Source organism: Pieris napi, chromosome 4 (genome assembly GCF_905475465.1).
Source record: "Pieris napi chromosome 4, ilPieNapi1.2, whole genome shotgun sequence".
NCBI classification, from domain to species: Eukaryota; Metazoa; Arthropoda; class Insecta; order Lepidoptera; family Pieridae; genus Pieris; species Pieris napi.
This window is the reverse complement of record NC_062237.1, coordinates 2,196,198-2,213,867: the sequence shown is the minus strand read 5'-3', so window position 1 is coordinate 2,213,867 and position 17,670 is coordinate 2,196,198. Positions and strand designations below refer to the sequence as shown.

At 31.2% G+C, this 17,670-nt stretch overlaps 4 protein-coding genes across 4 annotated transcripts; 2 read left to right on the top strand and 2 right to left on the bottom strand.

The window, feature by feature from the left end:
• The first annotated feature begins 696 nt into the window (after nt 1–696).
• Nucleotides 697–8,535, top strand: LOC125048788 (trimethylguanosine synthase). Its single transcript, XM_047647670.1, has 11 exons — nt 697–1,058; nt 1,173–1,317; nt 1,399–2,681; nt 2,789–3,043; nt 3,471–3,666; nt 4,481–4,700; nt 5,387–5,528; nt 5,795–5,955; nt 6,631–6,806; nt 7,471–7,593; nt 7,833–8,535. The coding sequence occupies exons 1-11, from the start codon at nt 931–933 to the stop codon at nt 7,926–7,928; spliced, it is 2,925 nt and encodes a 974-aa protein (XP_047503626.1). The 5' UTR covers nt 697–930; the 3' UTR covers nt 7,929–8,535.
• A 334-nt stretch (nt 8,536–8,869) lies between these two features.
• LOC125048789 (small nuclear ribonucleoprotein F) lies at nt 8,870–9,666 on the bottom strand. The gene is made up of 3 exons (XM_047647671.1): nt 9,606–9,666; nt 9,334–9,521; nt 8,870–9,188 (listed from the first exon to the last, which is right to left on the bottom strand). The coding sequence occupies exons 2-3, from the start codon at nt 9,506–9,508 to the stop codon at nt 9,097–9,099; spliced, it is 267 nt and encodes an 88-aa protein (XP_047503627.1). The 5' UTR covers nt 9,509–9,521; nt 9,606–9,666; the 3' UTR covers nt 8,870–9,096.
• Nucleotides 9,667–10,707: 1,041 nt separating this feature from the next.
• On the top strand, nt 10,708–14,528 carry LOC125049174 (SUMO-activating enzyme subunit 2). Its single transcript, XM_047648318.1, has 7 exons — nt 10,708–10,997; nt 11,071–11,225; nt 11,307–11,454; nt 11,629–12,123; nt 12,319–12,490; nt 13,075–13,242; nt 13,420–14,528. Exons 1-7 carry the CDS (start codon nt 10,854–10,856, stop codon nt 13,956–13,958), a joined length of 1,821 nt encoding a protein of 606 aa, XP_047504274.1. The 5' UTR covers nt 10,708–10,853; the 3' UTR covers nt 13,959–14,528.
• LOC125049175 (phosducin-like protein) lies at nt 14,522–16,225 on the bottom strand. The gene is made up of 2 exons (XM_047648319.1): nt 16,060–16,225; nt 14,522–15,765 (listed from the first exon to the last, which is right to left on the bottom strand). Exon 2 carries the CDS (start codon nt 15,758–15,760, stop codon nt 14,966–14,968), a length of 795 nt encoding a protein of 264 aa, XP_047504275.1. The 5' UTR covers nt 15,761–15,765; nt 16,060–16,225; the 3' UTR covers nt 14,522–14,965.
• Nucleotides 16,226–17,670: the final 1,445 nt, after the last annotated feature.

The window sequence follows — 17,670 nt, the reverse complement described above, 5'->3', positions numbered from 1 at the left end:
TTTCGTTAGTAAATATTATTTATTGTTGAAAAATTTGTAAGGCTTTCGTTTCGTCGTAGATTTTGAAAATAATTAAAGTTATTTCAAACTGCTAAAAAAAATAAATATTAGTATGGATGAAGGTATAAATAGTTAATTTTTTTATATTCCACATTTAAAATATGAATACAATTTTATTTTAAAATTCTGATCTGTAAACAAATTTACTTTACAGGATTATAGAAAAAATTGCAATGGTTTTGAAAAAGTATATAAGTAATTTTTTTAGAAATCATTAAAAAATATTACTCAAAACGTAAATGATGTAAACTTCTTACATGAAACTAAATATTTTACTGTTAATTTAGCTTGTTAAAACCTTATATTCTTTAAAGGTTTTCTCTTATTTCAGTAAAAAAATGTTAATGAAATAATTTGATTATTAAATTAAGCGTAAAAAGTTTTTAACCAATAATTATTGTTTACCACATTATTTATACATTAATGAGGTTGCTAACTCTATTCAGACCATTTTTTTGTCAACACTGACTTAGCGCACTCTGCTGATGCATTTGAAAACTAATTCACGTTCCAATTAAGCTTCAGCATTATGCGGCATTGTGCGGCACTGAGTCGCAAAATGCTCTGTAATTGGAAAACGCACGAAAGTAGGTTCCAACTTCCAACTTGTTGGGAACCTTTGTCAGGTGTCACTTGTCACTGCCTGGAGTCTGGACAATTGGACATTCAAGTCTAAAATTAAGCGGGTTTAAAAACACTTGATATTTCATAGTTTATATTTTTTAATTTCATTATTAATATTTTTAATATAAAGTTAAATTAAATGTTTTTGTAGGAGCAATTGTTAACGTTAATTGTCTGACGAACATGTGAAAATTAAGTTTACTCCGCTTAGCATTCATAGATTACGTTCAAGAGGTTATTATAAAGATGTCTGGATATTGTGATTTTTCTTACCGTTGGGAGCCTTTGGCGGAAATAAACTTTGCAATTAATGATGAGGAAGAAGATGAAGAGGGAAACTATGTGTTTTGCTTGTGCAGCAGAGTCTTTATTAGGTAAGATATTTATTTTTTCTTGAAAATCAATACTTTAGACAACATCTTCAAACATTTTTTAATTCAAATGCGAATAAAATATATTTTAAATTTCAATGATATTTCCCTTTTTAGAGATGGAATGACAACATATTTTGTTGATAAAGAATATGGTAGTGAAAGTGATGCTGATGTTATACATGGGTCTCAATCTCAAGAGTTTGATGAACATTCCCATGTCCACTTTTCACTTGATACATCATACAAGGTTAAATGTGAAGTAAGTTTATATAAAATTTAGAAGCCTTATGCATGAAAATGTTTCACCAAACTTTTTATAAATCTGTTGTTTACATTACAGAAAGATGATAATGCCAGCTGCTATTGTAGTGCCTCTCATACAGAAAACTATTGCTCTACAGACGAGCATGATCCTACTCAAATACATAGTTTACCTACTACTATACAGCCAAGCGATAGTGGGGCAGATCTTACATACCAAGATTATCATTCTGACTTTACCTCACATGAAGGTATTGAAAAAATGGACCTACAAGACAATTCATCCAAAACTAATTACGAGGAAGATTACAGTTCTGAAAACACTTGGGACAAATTTTGGGCAGTAAATGGTGAAAGAATCATCTGGGCATCATGGATAAATAAATATAGTGACTACATAAATCCAGCATATAAAAATGAAAATAATGAATTTAATGAAAGTCAAATTAAAAAGAACTCAGCTGATCTAAGCAATAACCTTGAAAAGCCAAATGTAGTCAGAGAAAGAAAATTTTCATATGATTCCAAAGTAAATCCTTACAGACATGGACATAAATGTGATGGGTCTAGTGAGAGAAGTAGTAAACAATCAATGGACAAGCATGATGATACATGGTTGTCTGTTAACAATAGAAGAAGGTCTTGTTCAGAACATGAGAGAATTGTTAGCCCCAGAACTATTGAGGGAACTGATTCATTAACAAATGTTACAAAGATAACAGTATCAAGCTATGACATGACGTCAAGTCATGTAACATCTGAATCAACACCAACAGATGATTATAGTGTAACATCATCCACATCAGATGACCAATTTAATGATCAAACAAGGATTGTTAATGTTGAGGATAATTCAGAGCAAGTCCCAGAAGAGATGGACACTGAACAATATTGGCAATTTTTGTGGAAAAAACATTTTGGTGAAATATATGCTTCGCATTATGCAAGCTATCTTGAAAGTCAAAATGTTCTATGTGAAGTGGCTGTTGATAAGAAAACAGAGGAGATTAAATGTTTGGATGTTGATTGTGAAAACAGTGAAGGAAATTCCCAAGAATTACCATCTGTTATTGAAGTTAAGACTCAGTTGGAACATATAAATTTGGAAGAAAAGCCCAATAAAAAGAAACGAAACAAGAAATCAAATAAATTGCTTCACACTGTTGGTGTTTTGCTGCAAAATTTATTACAAGAACAAAAAGACGACACTAGTGCTTCAGCTGACAGTGAAAATTCTAAGATTGAAGGTGTTAAAGACAGGCAAAACGCAAATAATGAAGGAAAAGTGGAGAATGCTAAGATAAATGATGAGGTTCTAAATACAGATTCAAGAAAGGTTCAAGATAAAAAACCAAAAGAAAAGTATGTTTTTTAACTTTTGTGTCTAGTCTACAATTTTTATTTATTTTCATATCTACGTTATATCTATTGACTCAACATTTGTTAAAGAATCTTTTTTAACTTTACAGAACAAATTATCGCCAAATACATTCAATTAGTGCCCTGTTGCAAAATTTGGTAAAGCCTGAAGGTGACAACGCTGAACCGGTTGATGGTGAAACTGGTAAAGAAAATAAAAGTTATGTAAAAGAATCTATAGAAACAGAGACAAATGGCCAGAACAGTTCCAATAATATGGAAAGTGGGTTCGGTCACTCAAGTTATAGTTATGAAGATGGTGATGATGAACCTCCAGAAGAAAAGGCTATTACTTTGAAGAGAAGGTGAGATTTATAGTTTTAGTTAATTTCTCTATTCAATTTGTAAATGTATATGATATATGCACTATATGGGACTTTAAGAACAGATTGTACCAGAAAACGCACTTCTGAACATTCTTTATCATTAACTTTAGGTGCTTAGAAATTAAGATAAAGTATTATTTTAAGTGTTGTTGATTTGGTCAAAAAAAAAATGTGCTTACTTTGTACAATAATTAAGCAATTAATTGACCTGATTTCTGGCTGGGATGTGTAAAGAGTTTCCATCCTTATAACATCTTATTAAATTAAATAAATGAAAAATGGTATGAAAATATAAACAATGTAATTCCCTTGATGTGTTGTTACATCTAGTCTTATCTAATATCTTTTGTATCACTGTTCTACTGCAATAATATGTGTATAGAGTCTATCAATTTCATTTCTTCAGCCATGAGTTAGACAAAGAGGAATCACCGGATGTGCACTACACACTCCAAACTATGGGATTCAGTTTCGAATCAGCAAAGCTACCACAGGGTGAGGTCGTGTTCAGTCGTCGGGTGCGCAAATTGCGACCGCCGCGATACAAGAAGCCGAAAAAGACTTATTTTGATGATGAAGGGAATCCTTATAGCTCCGATCAGGTATTTTTATAACTCCATAAAATTTGTATTAGATTAGTTATTTAAAGTTAACAAATTTGAAATTAGTTACATTCAGTTAAATTGCAATACACAATTTTCTTCTAAACAATCAATAATTTATAAATTATTTTTATAGCTTACTCTGAAAAAGTTGGTTGCTCAAGAAAATGCTGTTTTTATGACTAAAAGTTGTATGTAAAAATGTTTTTTTTTCTAACGACCCTGCCGTTTATTAAAAGGATTTAAAACATATAGTTTAAACTATTTATAACGAAGAAATATTGCCATATTTAGACATCAACAACATACTTAAGTAATTGTTTTTATAATCAGCTTACGAAACTAATCTTTTGAGGTGCCGAATTTCTAAGAAAGACACCTGAGGTAATAAACTGCCGTCTCGCCTTTGTTATTGTTAATTTCATTAACATGTGTGCCATTATTCTTAGATAACATTGCCTGTAGGAAATTTTGGTCTCAGTTACGCACCACCGTTACCTATCGTGTATTAACAGTCGTAAACAAACTTTGAAACTGTCAAGATGGCCAGTAAAAGAAAAGCCTTATGTTTTATGTGTTTAGAATAGTTTACCTATTGATAGTAATAAAATTAGAAATGTTTGTAGGTAATTGGTTAAATTTGTTTTTTTTTCTTATCGCTCCCTATAACGAAAAAATTGCTTGGTACCTTGAAATTCGTTATAAAGCGTTTACACTGTATTTATATCGATAGTAAATTTATGTTTAAGAGAGAAATTTTACTTTCATCGTCTAGAAATTGGTATTTTCATCCAATATTGTTTTTATATTACAGAATAGAGAAATCGAAGAAGATAAAGACATGCACACAGAAGATGAGGGACCTGAAATCCAATTAGATTGTGAAACAAATAATCAAAAATCCGAGAAAATAAATGAAGATATAGTTAATGTAAGTGAAAGTGAAAAAGTTGAAGTAACAGAAAATGAAATTAATAAGATGGACCAAGATTTGGATGGGGATAAAGAATGCAGTGAAGATGTGGAGTTAAACAGTAAGTTAAAGTTTGTTTATTGTAGGTAATAAAAGTCATACACACACTTTTTGATTTTATACACACTCAACTCAAAAATTTTACGGTTTAAGTACGGTTTTCACCAAAAGATAGTGATTATGTAATATTGTAGTTTATAACAATTATTGTTGAGTTCTCAAAAGAGAAGAAAATCTAAAAAAACAGATGCATTATATTCTGTAATGAATTTGAATGTTTAGCTGTGCCCCTGCAAGTCATTAAGCCTAGGTTTCAAAATGCGTGTGGTTGACAATACGACTAAAATAAAGCTCTCCTATTCATAAATAAGTGTCTGTGAAGACCATTTGGTGTGCTTATTTAAGGATAAGCAAAATTTCCTGAATCTCACACAACAATAACTTATAGTCTATTATTTTTAATTTCAACAAATACACTTGCTGAGGGTACTTACAAAAAAACGTTGTAGTTATAATTATGGTTTAAAAGAATTTATTTCTTATATTTGTATTTAAATTTTAAGAAATTTTCACATTATGTATTAAAAATAATTAATTGTCAAATATCTTCTTTTTTACTCAATTATAGTAGTAATTAGGATATATATTAGTAAATAATAGTTGTTTTATATAATTATATAAAACAAAAAATAACTAAGTACGAAACAATTGATTAAAATTAAATATAAAATAATTTAATTTGTTTAGGCCTGACAAAACGTCGCCGCCGCCAAAAGCGTCATTCAAAGTATGATCTAGAGGAGTGCAACGCGCCTCACATTCCCGAAGAGTTGCGAGGTGACCCCAAAATGATGAAGTATTGGAAGAAACGGCACTCACTCTTTCATAGGTAAATATTCTAAGAACTGTTTCAAGCCCCAAAACGGGGCATGGGGCATTTTTCTTGATTTTATAGTAAGAATCAGACTTTTAATCCAAAACAAATATATATTGCAGTTTTAATTTAAGTTCTCTACGTCTCTTTCTCTCAATTTGCGTTTACGCGGAAGGCATAAAGGCAGACGTGCTGAAATTAATTATAACATTTGAATTTGTATAAATGAGAGGGTAGTCGACAATGACGGTAGGGCGATATTTATTATTTTTCGTCCACAGATTCGATGAAGGAATAAAACTAGACCGCGAAAGCTGGTTCAGTGTGACGCCGGAGAATGTTGCCAGTCATATCGCGAACAAATATTCGTATGACGTGGTACTTGACGCCTTTTGTGGTGCCGGTGGGAATACCATACAATTTGCAAATACAACGAAAAAGGGTAAGTTTTTATGTATAAAAATATATTATACTGGCTGTGTCTGTGTTTATTTCGTCTTTATTTTGTATATTCTTATACAAGCCGATATTAATAATAATGTAGCAAAAACGGGTAAATTACAATTTCCATTTTAAGCTTGACTCACATTTTTTATTGCAATCAAATTAAAATATATATTTATAAAGTTGCATTTATAAATTTAATATTAATCCTTATCCAAATAAATACGTTTTCCTAACAAGTAATGATTAAAAAATTGTTTTAAAATAACTCGGCAACAAAATGAGGGTACAAGTACACATTTATGACGTGAACACAGCAGAACAGTTGGTTAATCATAACTTCTATATTATCTGTTTTAAATTTACTAAAATAATTATTTTATATTATATAACTTATCCATATTTAGGTCACATTTAGTAATGTACCGATATTTAAAAACAATAAAGCCTAGCTATTTGCACCATTTCAAGTAAAGTATCTGTCACTTTTTATTATAGAGTAAATACAATTTGATAGAAATAGACGAAAAAGCACTTTATTTAAAATAAATAATATAGTTTTTAATTTTCACAGAATTTTTATTTCGATTAATTGAAGTACCGAACATAAATTTGTCTCTACCGTGCAATGCTTCATGCTATGAATATATATGTCGATAATTTTTATTTTCAGTAATAGCAATAGATATAGACCCAAATAAGATTGAAATGGCTCGTCATAACGCAGAGGTGTATGGGGTCAGCCACAAAATAGAGTTCATAGTGGGCGACTTTTTCGAATTGGCACCGAGTCTATCAGCTGATATGGTCTTCTTGAGTCCACCCTGGGGAGGACCGAATTATTCCGACGTAAGTATGTTTAGATAAAATTTTTGTTCGCATAACCGACGAGCAAGTATCATGAAAGCGGCAGTATGTCAGAACCATAGCAAGTTCAGATCCGTGGTCTCAAAGAAAATAATATTTTCTCGACTTTTCTCCAATTAAATTCATCTAAAAAATAATATGAGGATTTTTCTCAAATTTTATAGATAAAGATTCACCGTTCCTGTAGTTAGGTATGAACATTTAACACGCATGGCCTGGGGATATCGGTTCGTTTCCCGGCAATTAAGATAGTATGGCTTAGTTTTTTTTATTATCTCCTTAGTATGCATCATCTGATCACCCATTTGAAATGTCAAGAAATCGTAGATATGTTTGTCCCATGCGTACTTTAGTAGTGCTTAGTACTTTTTAACGACTCTTGTTTTGTAAATGTTGCCATATCTTTTTTTATGTATCCAAAATTGGTACAACAAATACGTACAACTTAATTCTTTTATTTTATCGTTCCATCGATTGGTCTCTAACAATAATAAAGCTTGATGTGTTTTAATTTTATTTGTTTTTTAAATGTTTAAATGTGTACCAGTGAACAATGTATTAAACTTATATTATAATTAGAACAACCTGTGGCATGCTTGCCACCATATTTCATGTTCCGTAAATTGTGAAATATTGAACTTTACAGAACTCCAAATACGATATAGAAACAATGTTATTACCGAAACCAGCTTCGGAGTTGATGAGAGTCGCACGAGAAATAAACTCAAATGTTACTCTTTATCTACCAAGAAACTCGAAGACGGACCAAGTAAGTTCACTTTTGTAAAATATTTTTTACTTTATTTGTTTTCTGGAAATTATTGCAAGTGTTAAAACAAAAAGTGTGTTGCAAGTGTTATTTTTCAATTGTCAAAATCGTTTGGGTTTAACTTATAACAGTCAAAATACCATAAATAATTTTTTTTAAGGATCTAGTCCGGTTGCTCTGTCATATTTATTTAATTGCCAATTTGGGTGTCATGTGTTAAGTCAATTTTTTCTTTGCAGATTTTGGCCATTGCACAAGAAGCAGGCGGTTCAGTGGAAATAGAACAAAGTTTCCTTGACAGAAGATTTGTAGCAATTACTGCTTACTATTATTAGTAGTTTTTCTTCAAATTTAAATTTTACCCAATCTTTATAGGTGTTCACACAAAATAAAATAATACGCACATTCATGTGTTTCCGCCTTAAAATTCAATACTTTGTATATCTGATAGATTATTACTTTTACATATTATATAACATTAAGTAAAGTTGTACTTTCATGTTTTCAAGGTAAAAACTACAAAATTTATATTATTTGCTTTTTCTTATATGCCAAATTTGCTAGTAATTTGATATATTTTTTTACACAATTCACATTTTCAGAAGATTAATCTTTTGTGCCTAGTGTATGAAAGTATATCACTAATGACTTTATACTTGTATTTTCTAATTGCGTTGGACTAAAATGTTAAATATCAAAAACTAAATCTATGGACATTTATCTATCATTAAATAAGTATAAATATTAAAGCAATATTCAAGATAATAAAGAGAATGTTAGATTAACAACTGTTTAACTTATTAGATATTTCAGAATATATCTAGAAAATTATAGACAATTTTACTGTGTGATAAAAAGATTTCTAATAATTGTGTGATTGTAGTTTGAATAAGCATATTCTGTATCTTTAAATGTTATTTAAGGAAATATAATGTACCCACATAAGAGGCTATTATTTTAGAATTAGAGAACATTCCAGAGGCAAGTTTTATTCAAAATAGAACCCATGATCACCAAAGATAATTTCATATTATTGTTGTTGCAGTTGTTAATGCAGCCCCATTTGACCATATTTAGCAGTCTCGACTCTAAATAAGACCCTGAGAGAGTCCTCCTAGTATATCAAAAAATTTTACACTATATTATACTTAATGCCAATTTTGTTTCAAGTTACTTTTTTCCTATTCTTAGACACCTATTGCAATGATTTTCTTACCTCTTACATGTTCTAGTCCTAAATTGGAGGAATGCAATGAGAGGGATAATAATTGAAACATAATATGACAAATTTTTAATTTACTTAATTAAATGGAAACAGTCATCCCGCTATATCAACTTATTTCTTACAACTTATACATTGAAAATTTAATGTTGATACAACATAGCCTATTTTAAATTAAGTAATATACAAAAACATTGCTGTACCAATGAATATCTTATGAACTTATTTATTAAACTCTTCTTTCTGTTACTTAAGATGAGGCATGTTAATATAAATTTTAACTATTCCTTCATTTCCCCTTCTTCATCTTCTTCTTCTGCCCCTCTTACATACAACACATTATTACACCTTATTAATACTTCACCCAAATTACCTGTAATAAGAGAAATTTTGAAATTACACTTAATATTTAGATAATTTTAAGTCTTTCCAAATATGTTGTATTTCATAATACACGTTTCTATTGAGCTGTATGTAGTTGTGAATTTAAACAATAATATGCATAAAACTTATCTAACCTGTACATGAACCTTCAATGATTTCCTCTGTATTAGCGAGTTGCAAGTTCATGTATCCATCAGCCGATACCAGAAGTCCTTTGTATTCGTGACCCCACTTCAATTTAACAAGTACAGCCTTTCCCGTAAGGCTATTCAAAAATGGTTTAGGGTTAATTGGCATAGCCGCCGCCATTTTTTAAGATATTCTGTAACGTAAAAACAATCAAAGTTGTACATGGAAATATTTACGAAGTGGAATATATATTTTATAAATCTTATAGTTTCCTAACCTAAACAAAATATAGACAAGAAATTATTTATAAGCCGGTTTGTGCTTCGTGCTTGCTTTGCTTACAAATTTCAATGCTTTGCTTTTTTGACTGACAACTGACAATAAATGTCAATTTTCACTGTCAATAATTACCTCAAACATGTTTACTTTTTACTTTTTCAGTCAATATATTTTTTATTAAAGTAAAATTCGTGTCTACGTTTCTAGTGGCTACATATTATCCTTTCAGTTGATACCATATATTTTCAATTGATTTAAATCCGGATAGTAAATAAATAAGAAAACTGCACTGTAAAATAATTAACACATAGCATACACCGATCCGAGTCCAAGTCACTATATACAGTCGACTCTCGATAATTTGACACTCGTTAATTTGAATCTCTCGATAATTTGAAAAAAAAATCCGGTCCCTTGAAAAATACTCGATAAATTGAATAAAATCAATGATAATTGGTCCCTTCGGTAATTTGAAGTTGAAAAAGTATTATCTTGCTCGCCAACATGCGATAATTTGAAATTCGGTCTTCCCTACTCTCTATAACTTGAAGCGTTTATCATGCACATACCTGTCGTTTGTTTACATATATACACAAGCTTGTCAATTGTTTTCATAAATGAGGTTTGTGTCAAAAATTTGTGAATAATTGTTAATACATAATAAGAATATAGAAATAATAAGTAACAAATTTTGATCAAATTCTTATTTCCTTCAGTCGCCCCTCCCCCACGTGGTTATTCAAACACTTGTTATTTTGAACTCTTGATAATTTGAAATTTATCTCTGGTCCCTTGAGTTACAAATTATCGAGAGTCGACTGTACTTATATAGTATATACACCTGTTCACGAATACGACGCATTGCCAGTCATCGGCCCTCGGGCCTCGCCAATCGCCATGTTATTGTAGGGACTAGGGAGAGAGACAACTTCGATGCAGTTTAGATCCGCCTAGTGCGGTGCGGTATTTCTAATAGTTTATATATAGTACGGTTATTCTATATATACATATATGTATATAAGCAATCCATGATTAGTGTACAGATTAAAAATATTCCGGTTGTACCTATGAATTCTCTTTAAAAAAAAGAAGGACGCCGACCGGACCGACTTTAGTTTGAGTTTTGACAGGTGGTTTGCATCAATTTCGTGTCTATATAGTGCTCCAAAAATCTTTATTGTTCTAATAAATTATTTATTTTTTATTTAACTTTGAATTGGCAGTACAGTGAAAGTAGACTTAAAACATGGTCGCGAGAGTTGCTGGCGTTTTTGATGAAAAGCTTACCGAAGCCATTGCTAATTCCAAAGTATTGGTTGTTGGTGCCGGCGGTATAGGTTGTGAGATTTTAAAGAATCTTGTTCTGACTGGCTTTCCTAACATTGAGATTGTAAGTTTGGTAGGGAACATTTTTAAATGTAGGCTTAATAACGCTAATAACTCTATTAATGTTACATTTTCAGATTGACCTTGATACTATCGACGTGAGCAATTTAAATCGTCAATTTCTTTTCCACAAGGAACATGTTGGTAAATCAAAGGCTCAAGTCGCTAAAGATAGTGCCCTCAGTTTTAATCCTAATGTGAACATTGTAGCTCATCATGATAGTGTGATCAGGTATGAATCTTTAAACTTTTAATTTATTACAATGCATTGCTTTCAGCTAGCAATATTTCATTAATAAAACTATTTTTTTAGCAATGATTATGGTGTGAGTTATTTCAAGCAATTCAATATTGTAATGAATGCCCTAGACAACAGAGTTGCTCGTAATCATGTGAACAGAATGTGCTTAGCAGCGGATGTTCCATTGGTGGAGACTGGTACCGCTGGTTATGCAGGACAGGTATATGCTGTATAATTTATGTTTAGAGCGTCTCATTCAGTCGGGGAGATGTGGGTCAATTAGTAACATTGATTTTGATGATTAAATATTTTTAATTTATTTTCTGTTTTAAAAAATTACTTTATATCTCATTAAGAATGAATTAACTTTAAATACAAATATCTTATTTTTCAGGTTGAGCTGATCAAAAAGGGGCTTACACAGTGCTATGAATGTCTTCCTAAAGCTCCACAAAAGAGTTTCCCAGGCTGTACTATTCGCAATACACCATCGGAGCCCATTCACTGTATTGTATGGGCAAAGCATTTGTTTAACCAGCTGTTTGGTGAAGAAGATCCTGATCAAAATGTCAGCCCTGACACTGCAGATCCTGAGGCAGCAGGTGATGCTGGTGCTTCGGCATTAAGCGCTAAAGAATCTGAGACAGGGAATGTTGAAAGGAAAAGTACTAGAATGTGGGCTGCTGATACCAATTATGATCCAGAAAAGCTGTTTTCTAAGCTTTTTGGTGATGATATTCGTTATTTGCTATCTATGGAAAATCTTTGGAAAAAGAGACGACCACCTACACCCCTGGTGTGGGATAATCTACCTGGGAAAGATGATTCACCAGCAAAGCATTCTGGATTGCCTGACCAAAGAGTGTGGTCAGTTTCTGAATGTGCACAAGTAAATATTTTTTTCTAAATAAAATATTTTTTGTATTTTCTATTTAGGTCCCTAAACAATTTTTGTTTTCCTTGAGCTTGGTTGTCAGTTAAGCCACAGACAAGGGCAATTAATTAATACTTGTCTAGTATGTCTTGCATTTAAAAGCTACTTTATATTTACTAAAGTTTTATCCTTAACAAAAAAATGTTACAGATTTTTGCAACCAGTTGCAAAGCATTGGAAGCAGACCTGAAGAGCCGCGCTGATGGTGACCATCTTGTGTGGGATAAAGACGAGAAAAGTGCTATGGACTTTGTTACTGCATGTGCAAATGTTCGTGCCCACATATTCAATATTCCATTGAAATCACGCTTTGAGATTAAATGTAAGTTAATAGTTCAATAATAATTTTAGCTTATAATAAATTCTTTGAAGTTGTTTTACCAATTTATGGTCAGGTCTTGACATTTTATTTCAAAAAGTATAGTATTATTTATTTTTTTCCTGTTGCATAGAACTTTATTGCTTAATACATTAATTGTAATTTTAATAATATATTAAGCTATTGTATTATAGCTTCAATGTTCTTATAAAACAATAAATAATATTTTTATCACTCAGGAATCTTTGTCACTCTTATTGTTACATAACTTAAATCATAATCCAGTGGTTTTAGATAAAATATGTCAAAATATGGGCTGAGTCACTCTTTGTTAGCTACATCTGCCAGAGCAAACAGCCTATAGTAGTGTACTTGACACTAATTGTAAACTTTCTCTGAAGTAAATAATTTATACCACTTTATACTTATAACCTATCCAGGTTAAAGTCAAATATCAAATAACTTATCTTTAAACATAAAGACTAGTGTGACTCAAATAAGTCCTAATAAAAGAAATCTTTTTATATGTATAACTGCATGTCCCCCAATTATTATGTGAATAATGAAAAATATTTTATATTTCACAGCAATGGCTGGAAACATAATACCAGCAATAGCTACAGCCAACGCTATAGTAGCAGGACTAGCCGTTTTGCGTGCACAGAACATACTTAAAGGAAATATAGAAGTCTGTACCAGTGTCTACCTAAGGCCAAAAGTAAACCATCGTGGACAATTATTTGTGCCAGAGAAAAGTAATTGTTTTTTGCTTACTTATAAATACTTGTCAAAATTGATTTTTATTGCATATATGTGATTGCATTTGTTAAAAACATTTAAATAATATAGCTGTGATTTAAAATTTGTTGTGCCCCATTCTGTTATTGGGCACTTAGTTAATCTTAATTTAATTTTTTTTTAATTATTTACAGCTCTTACAACACCAAATCCTAAATGCTTTGTTTGTGCACCAAAAGCAGAGGTTGCACTGGCTTGTAATCTCAAACAATTGACACTTAAAGATTTAAACACAGCTCTTAAAGAAGGCCTTAATATGCAAGCGCCAGATGCTGCAGTGGAAGGTAAAGGGCTGGTTGTTCTTTCATCAGAGCCAGGAGAAACGGACCACAACAATCACAAGACATTAGAACAAATTGGGCTAAATGATGGTTGTGCATTGCTTGTTGACGACTTCCTTCAAAACTTTGAAGTCAGGGTTCGTTTACAACAAGAAGACGATGAGAAATCATGGCGTTTGGTCACCGATATGGATGCTCCAATGCCAGAACCGAAAGAAGATAAACCAACAAATGGGGCAAATGGCTCTGAACCAAAACCGGGTCCTTCTCGACCCAAAGACGACAGTGACAGTGATATGGAGATTATTGAAGAGGATGAAGGAGTGGAAACCACGAAACCTCCAAAACGCAGGCGAATTGAGATGTCAGATGAGGTTGTTGAACTGTGTTAGCTGTATGTAAGAAATAAATTCTCTCACATACAACTGAACTTGAAACTGATTCTTTAAACCTGAACAACTTATGGCTTTTCTATGGATTTAGATAGCTATTAGACAAATACAGTTCTTTATTGTATCATTGTTTTATGACTAGTTAGCAAACTTTGTGGAGATGTTGAGCTATAGATAAAACAAATTCCTAAATTCATTAATACAAAATCTCTACAGCGAAATTAAAAGAAATGTATTCTTAGAATTTGATGATTAAAATTTAAATTACTGTATTTAATTTATTTCAAAATAGATATCAATAGAAATAGTAGGTTTTGACCTACATTGTATTGTACTGAGTATATGTCATAGATGTTAAATTTTGTAATAAAAAAATTGTATTTTGTAATCTAACTTCCATGTTAAACATTTTTGAACTAAATATTTTCTTACAAATAAGCCCACATTATTGTAATCAATATTTTCATGAAATCTCATATAAATGTTATACAGTAACAGTAAGGACAATGTGTTTTAAGATAATTTATATAAGAAAAACCTTTCTCTATAATAAAACAATAAAATGTAAAATTGTTTAATTTATTTTTCCATATAAGCAGTAAAAGTAATACTGAATTATCATTAACCACAAGTTTCTCTTGCCATATAAATAAATGCTTTGCACAATTTACTAAATACATTGTTTGTCTACAATAATTTATTAAATAATAGAACTTCAAAAATAACTTCATAGCCATTGACAACCTTTAGCTCCTTGATATGTGGAGGTAGATGTTTTCTACCAAAACCAGCCATTAAATAAGTTTTAACATTAAACACTAAAGGGTAAACTGACTTTTGTTAGGAAATGTATTAACATTTTGGTAAGTACAATTGAAAAATTCTTATTGAAGCTTAATTAAAATTACAATAATAAGTAATGAAAAAAAAAATTAAAACACCACTTTTGTTAACTAAAAAATATCTTATTCCTAAAACACAACAAATAAAAAATAGTTACTACATACTTAATTTTCTGGGAGCATTCCAAATTCTATGAGAAATTTTTCTACATCAGTAGCAAAAAAATCATTACCTAATTCTGTTTCAAGTTTAACAAAGTTACCAATAACCTGACCACCTTTATACACCAGTAATGCCGGTACTCCATCAACACGAAAATGACGGCTTAAACCAGTGATATCAGCAGCAATCCGACAAAACTTAGTTGTAGGATATTCGGTTGCTAAAACATTTATACAACCATCCATTGTTTGACATGCTCTTTTTTTGTCACTGTAAATGTGAACTATCACTGCAATTTTTGGGTCTTCCTTGTCAATGGCATTCAGAAACTCATCTTGGCTCTTCAAAGTTGTCACTTTACCAAACTTTGGAGCTTTCTGTAACTTAGCCATAAGTTCTTGCATTCTTTGTTGTTGGTATTTCATAAGAAAACCTTCATCAATTAATTCATTTAGTTCATCTTCAATTTCATCTCTTTCCTTGTCTGCATCATCTTCTGCTTCTGTTTTGACTGTTAAAGTAAGTTTTTTGGCAAGTGCAATGCGCTCTCTTTCCAGTTCTTTCCGGTTTTCTGCTTCTAATTGTTTAAACCTTCGCCAATCCTCAAGCACACCTTTGGGTCCTGTATTGCTAGCAGATCCATTCCAATTGTTGACAGGAGGTGGCTCTGCTGTGACTGATGTTTTTATAGTCTTCTCTTCATCTCCACTACCTTCGTCTTCAGAGCCCTCATCCTCACTGCTACTGCAGTAGTTATGCAGTTTTTCACCAAGGATTTTGTCCTCCAATGTGGCCATAGTTACTGAATAAATTATATTTACAATAATTACTTCCAAAAAATTTAATAAACAAAAAATATTATAGATCAGTTTTAAGTTATTGTACTATTGTAAGTAGAGAAAAAAAATACACAATAGATTTAAGTTTTATAGCTCCTTTACTATTATCATGCATAGGACTATAAAGAGTTGAATTAGTAAAATAACACTAATATAATTTAGTTAGTATATTTATAGTATAGTATTTAGTAGATTAAAATACTCGTCTAAGAATTGTAATAACACATTTTAATGTCTTAATGAGTATCGTTACTTACCCAAATGTCGAAGATTCAATAATTTCGGTACAATATTATCCTGCCACTTACTTAATATCCTATACCTGCCGATTACACTTCAGTATTTAGTTTTTAGATAATAACAGTTGCGTTTAGCGTTAATTAAATTTCTCTTATAAAAAAATGGGTGGTTGTCATAATTTGTAAACATTTTTTTTTTTTTTTTTTTTTTTAATTTTATGACCTGGTAACAAAGACCTTTAAGTCATGACTTATTTGGAATATGTATGTTCATATAATTTGGCGACACTAACTTCACTTCACTAAATTTCATCACTTAAATTGTTTGAATTGTATTTTTTATGTAATTATAAATAGGTTTATAGGATGTTGGATCTTTTAGTAAAACGTTGAGGAGCGGCGGGCGGGAGGAAGAAACACACTTATATGCATTGGTAACACTAAGTTCACTAGCCAGCACAAGTCTTTGAATGAGAAAACTTTGGCAATCAAAAATAATGTGGTGGATCGTTCCTTCTTCTGCTTGACAATGATTACATTGATTGTTTGAAACAATCCCAAGTCTTGATAGGTGTGACGGCGCAATATTATGACCAAATCTCAATCTGTTTATTGTTGTAATGAAATCTCTACTTTCACTAGATTTTAATTTGTCATACCATGGTTTAACAGGTATGTTATCTTGGATACTTCCATACCACTTTCCCTTGTTTTCCTGGTCTTTCTTCCACATTTCTGTCCACAGAGTGTAAATGTTTTCCTTAATATTTAGAAAATAATCAGTAAAAGGAACGGATACTGAGTCTGTAACGTCAATACTGTTTATAGCATCACATGCAGCTTCGTCAGCTTTTTCGTTGCCGGTTATGCCTTTATGTGAAGGCACCCACATAAAATATATATTTACATTCTTAAGATGATATTTAAACAATAGGTCTTTTATAATATACAAAATATAGTTGGTTTTATATTTTACAGAAACATTACTTAGACTCTTTATCAGACTTAAAGAATCCGTTATTATTAAAAAGTATTTACAGTTATTAATTACACTAATTTGCAGTAAAGCCTGATAAACGGCATAAGCCTCTGCAGTAAAAATGGAACAAGATCTATTCAAAACGAAGCTTTGAGAAAACTTGGCATTTGAATCATAAAAGGCTGCATGAACGTGATTATTTCCTTTGCTGCCATCAGTATATATAGTGTAATATCTATTATTTTGTGACAAGAATTGCATCATATCAGAATTATTATTAATTGTACTTGAGATAATGTTTACTGGATGTGAAATGGAGTGATAGCTGCTAAAGTAACATGGCCAAAGGGACTGTTTTCTGGTCTTTTTATACTTATTATTTATTTCCAGATATATTGTGGACAAAGGTGGTGTATATTTATTGAGAAGAGTTATTCCAGTTAATAATGAAGAAGGAGTAATGTCTAGGTATGGTGCAATCTTTTTAACTATTTGCATATTATTAGAAGATAGTAATTTGAGACAGTACCTGTGTGCAAGTAAGAGTCGTCTTAATATTAATGGCATAACTTTTGTCTCAACTTCCATGGCCCTTATGGGAGTTGAGCACATTGCACCAGATATTATTCTCAAAGCCTTGTTCTGTAATA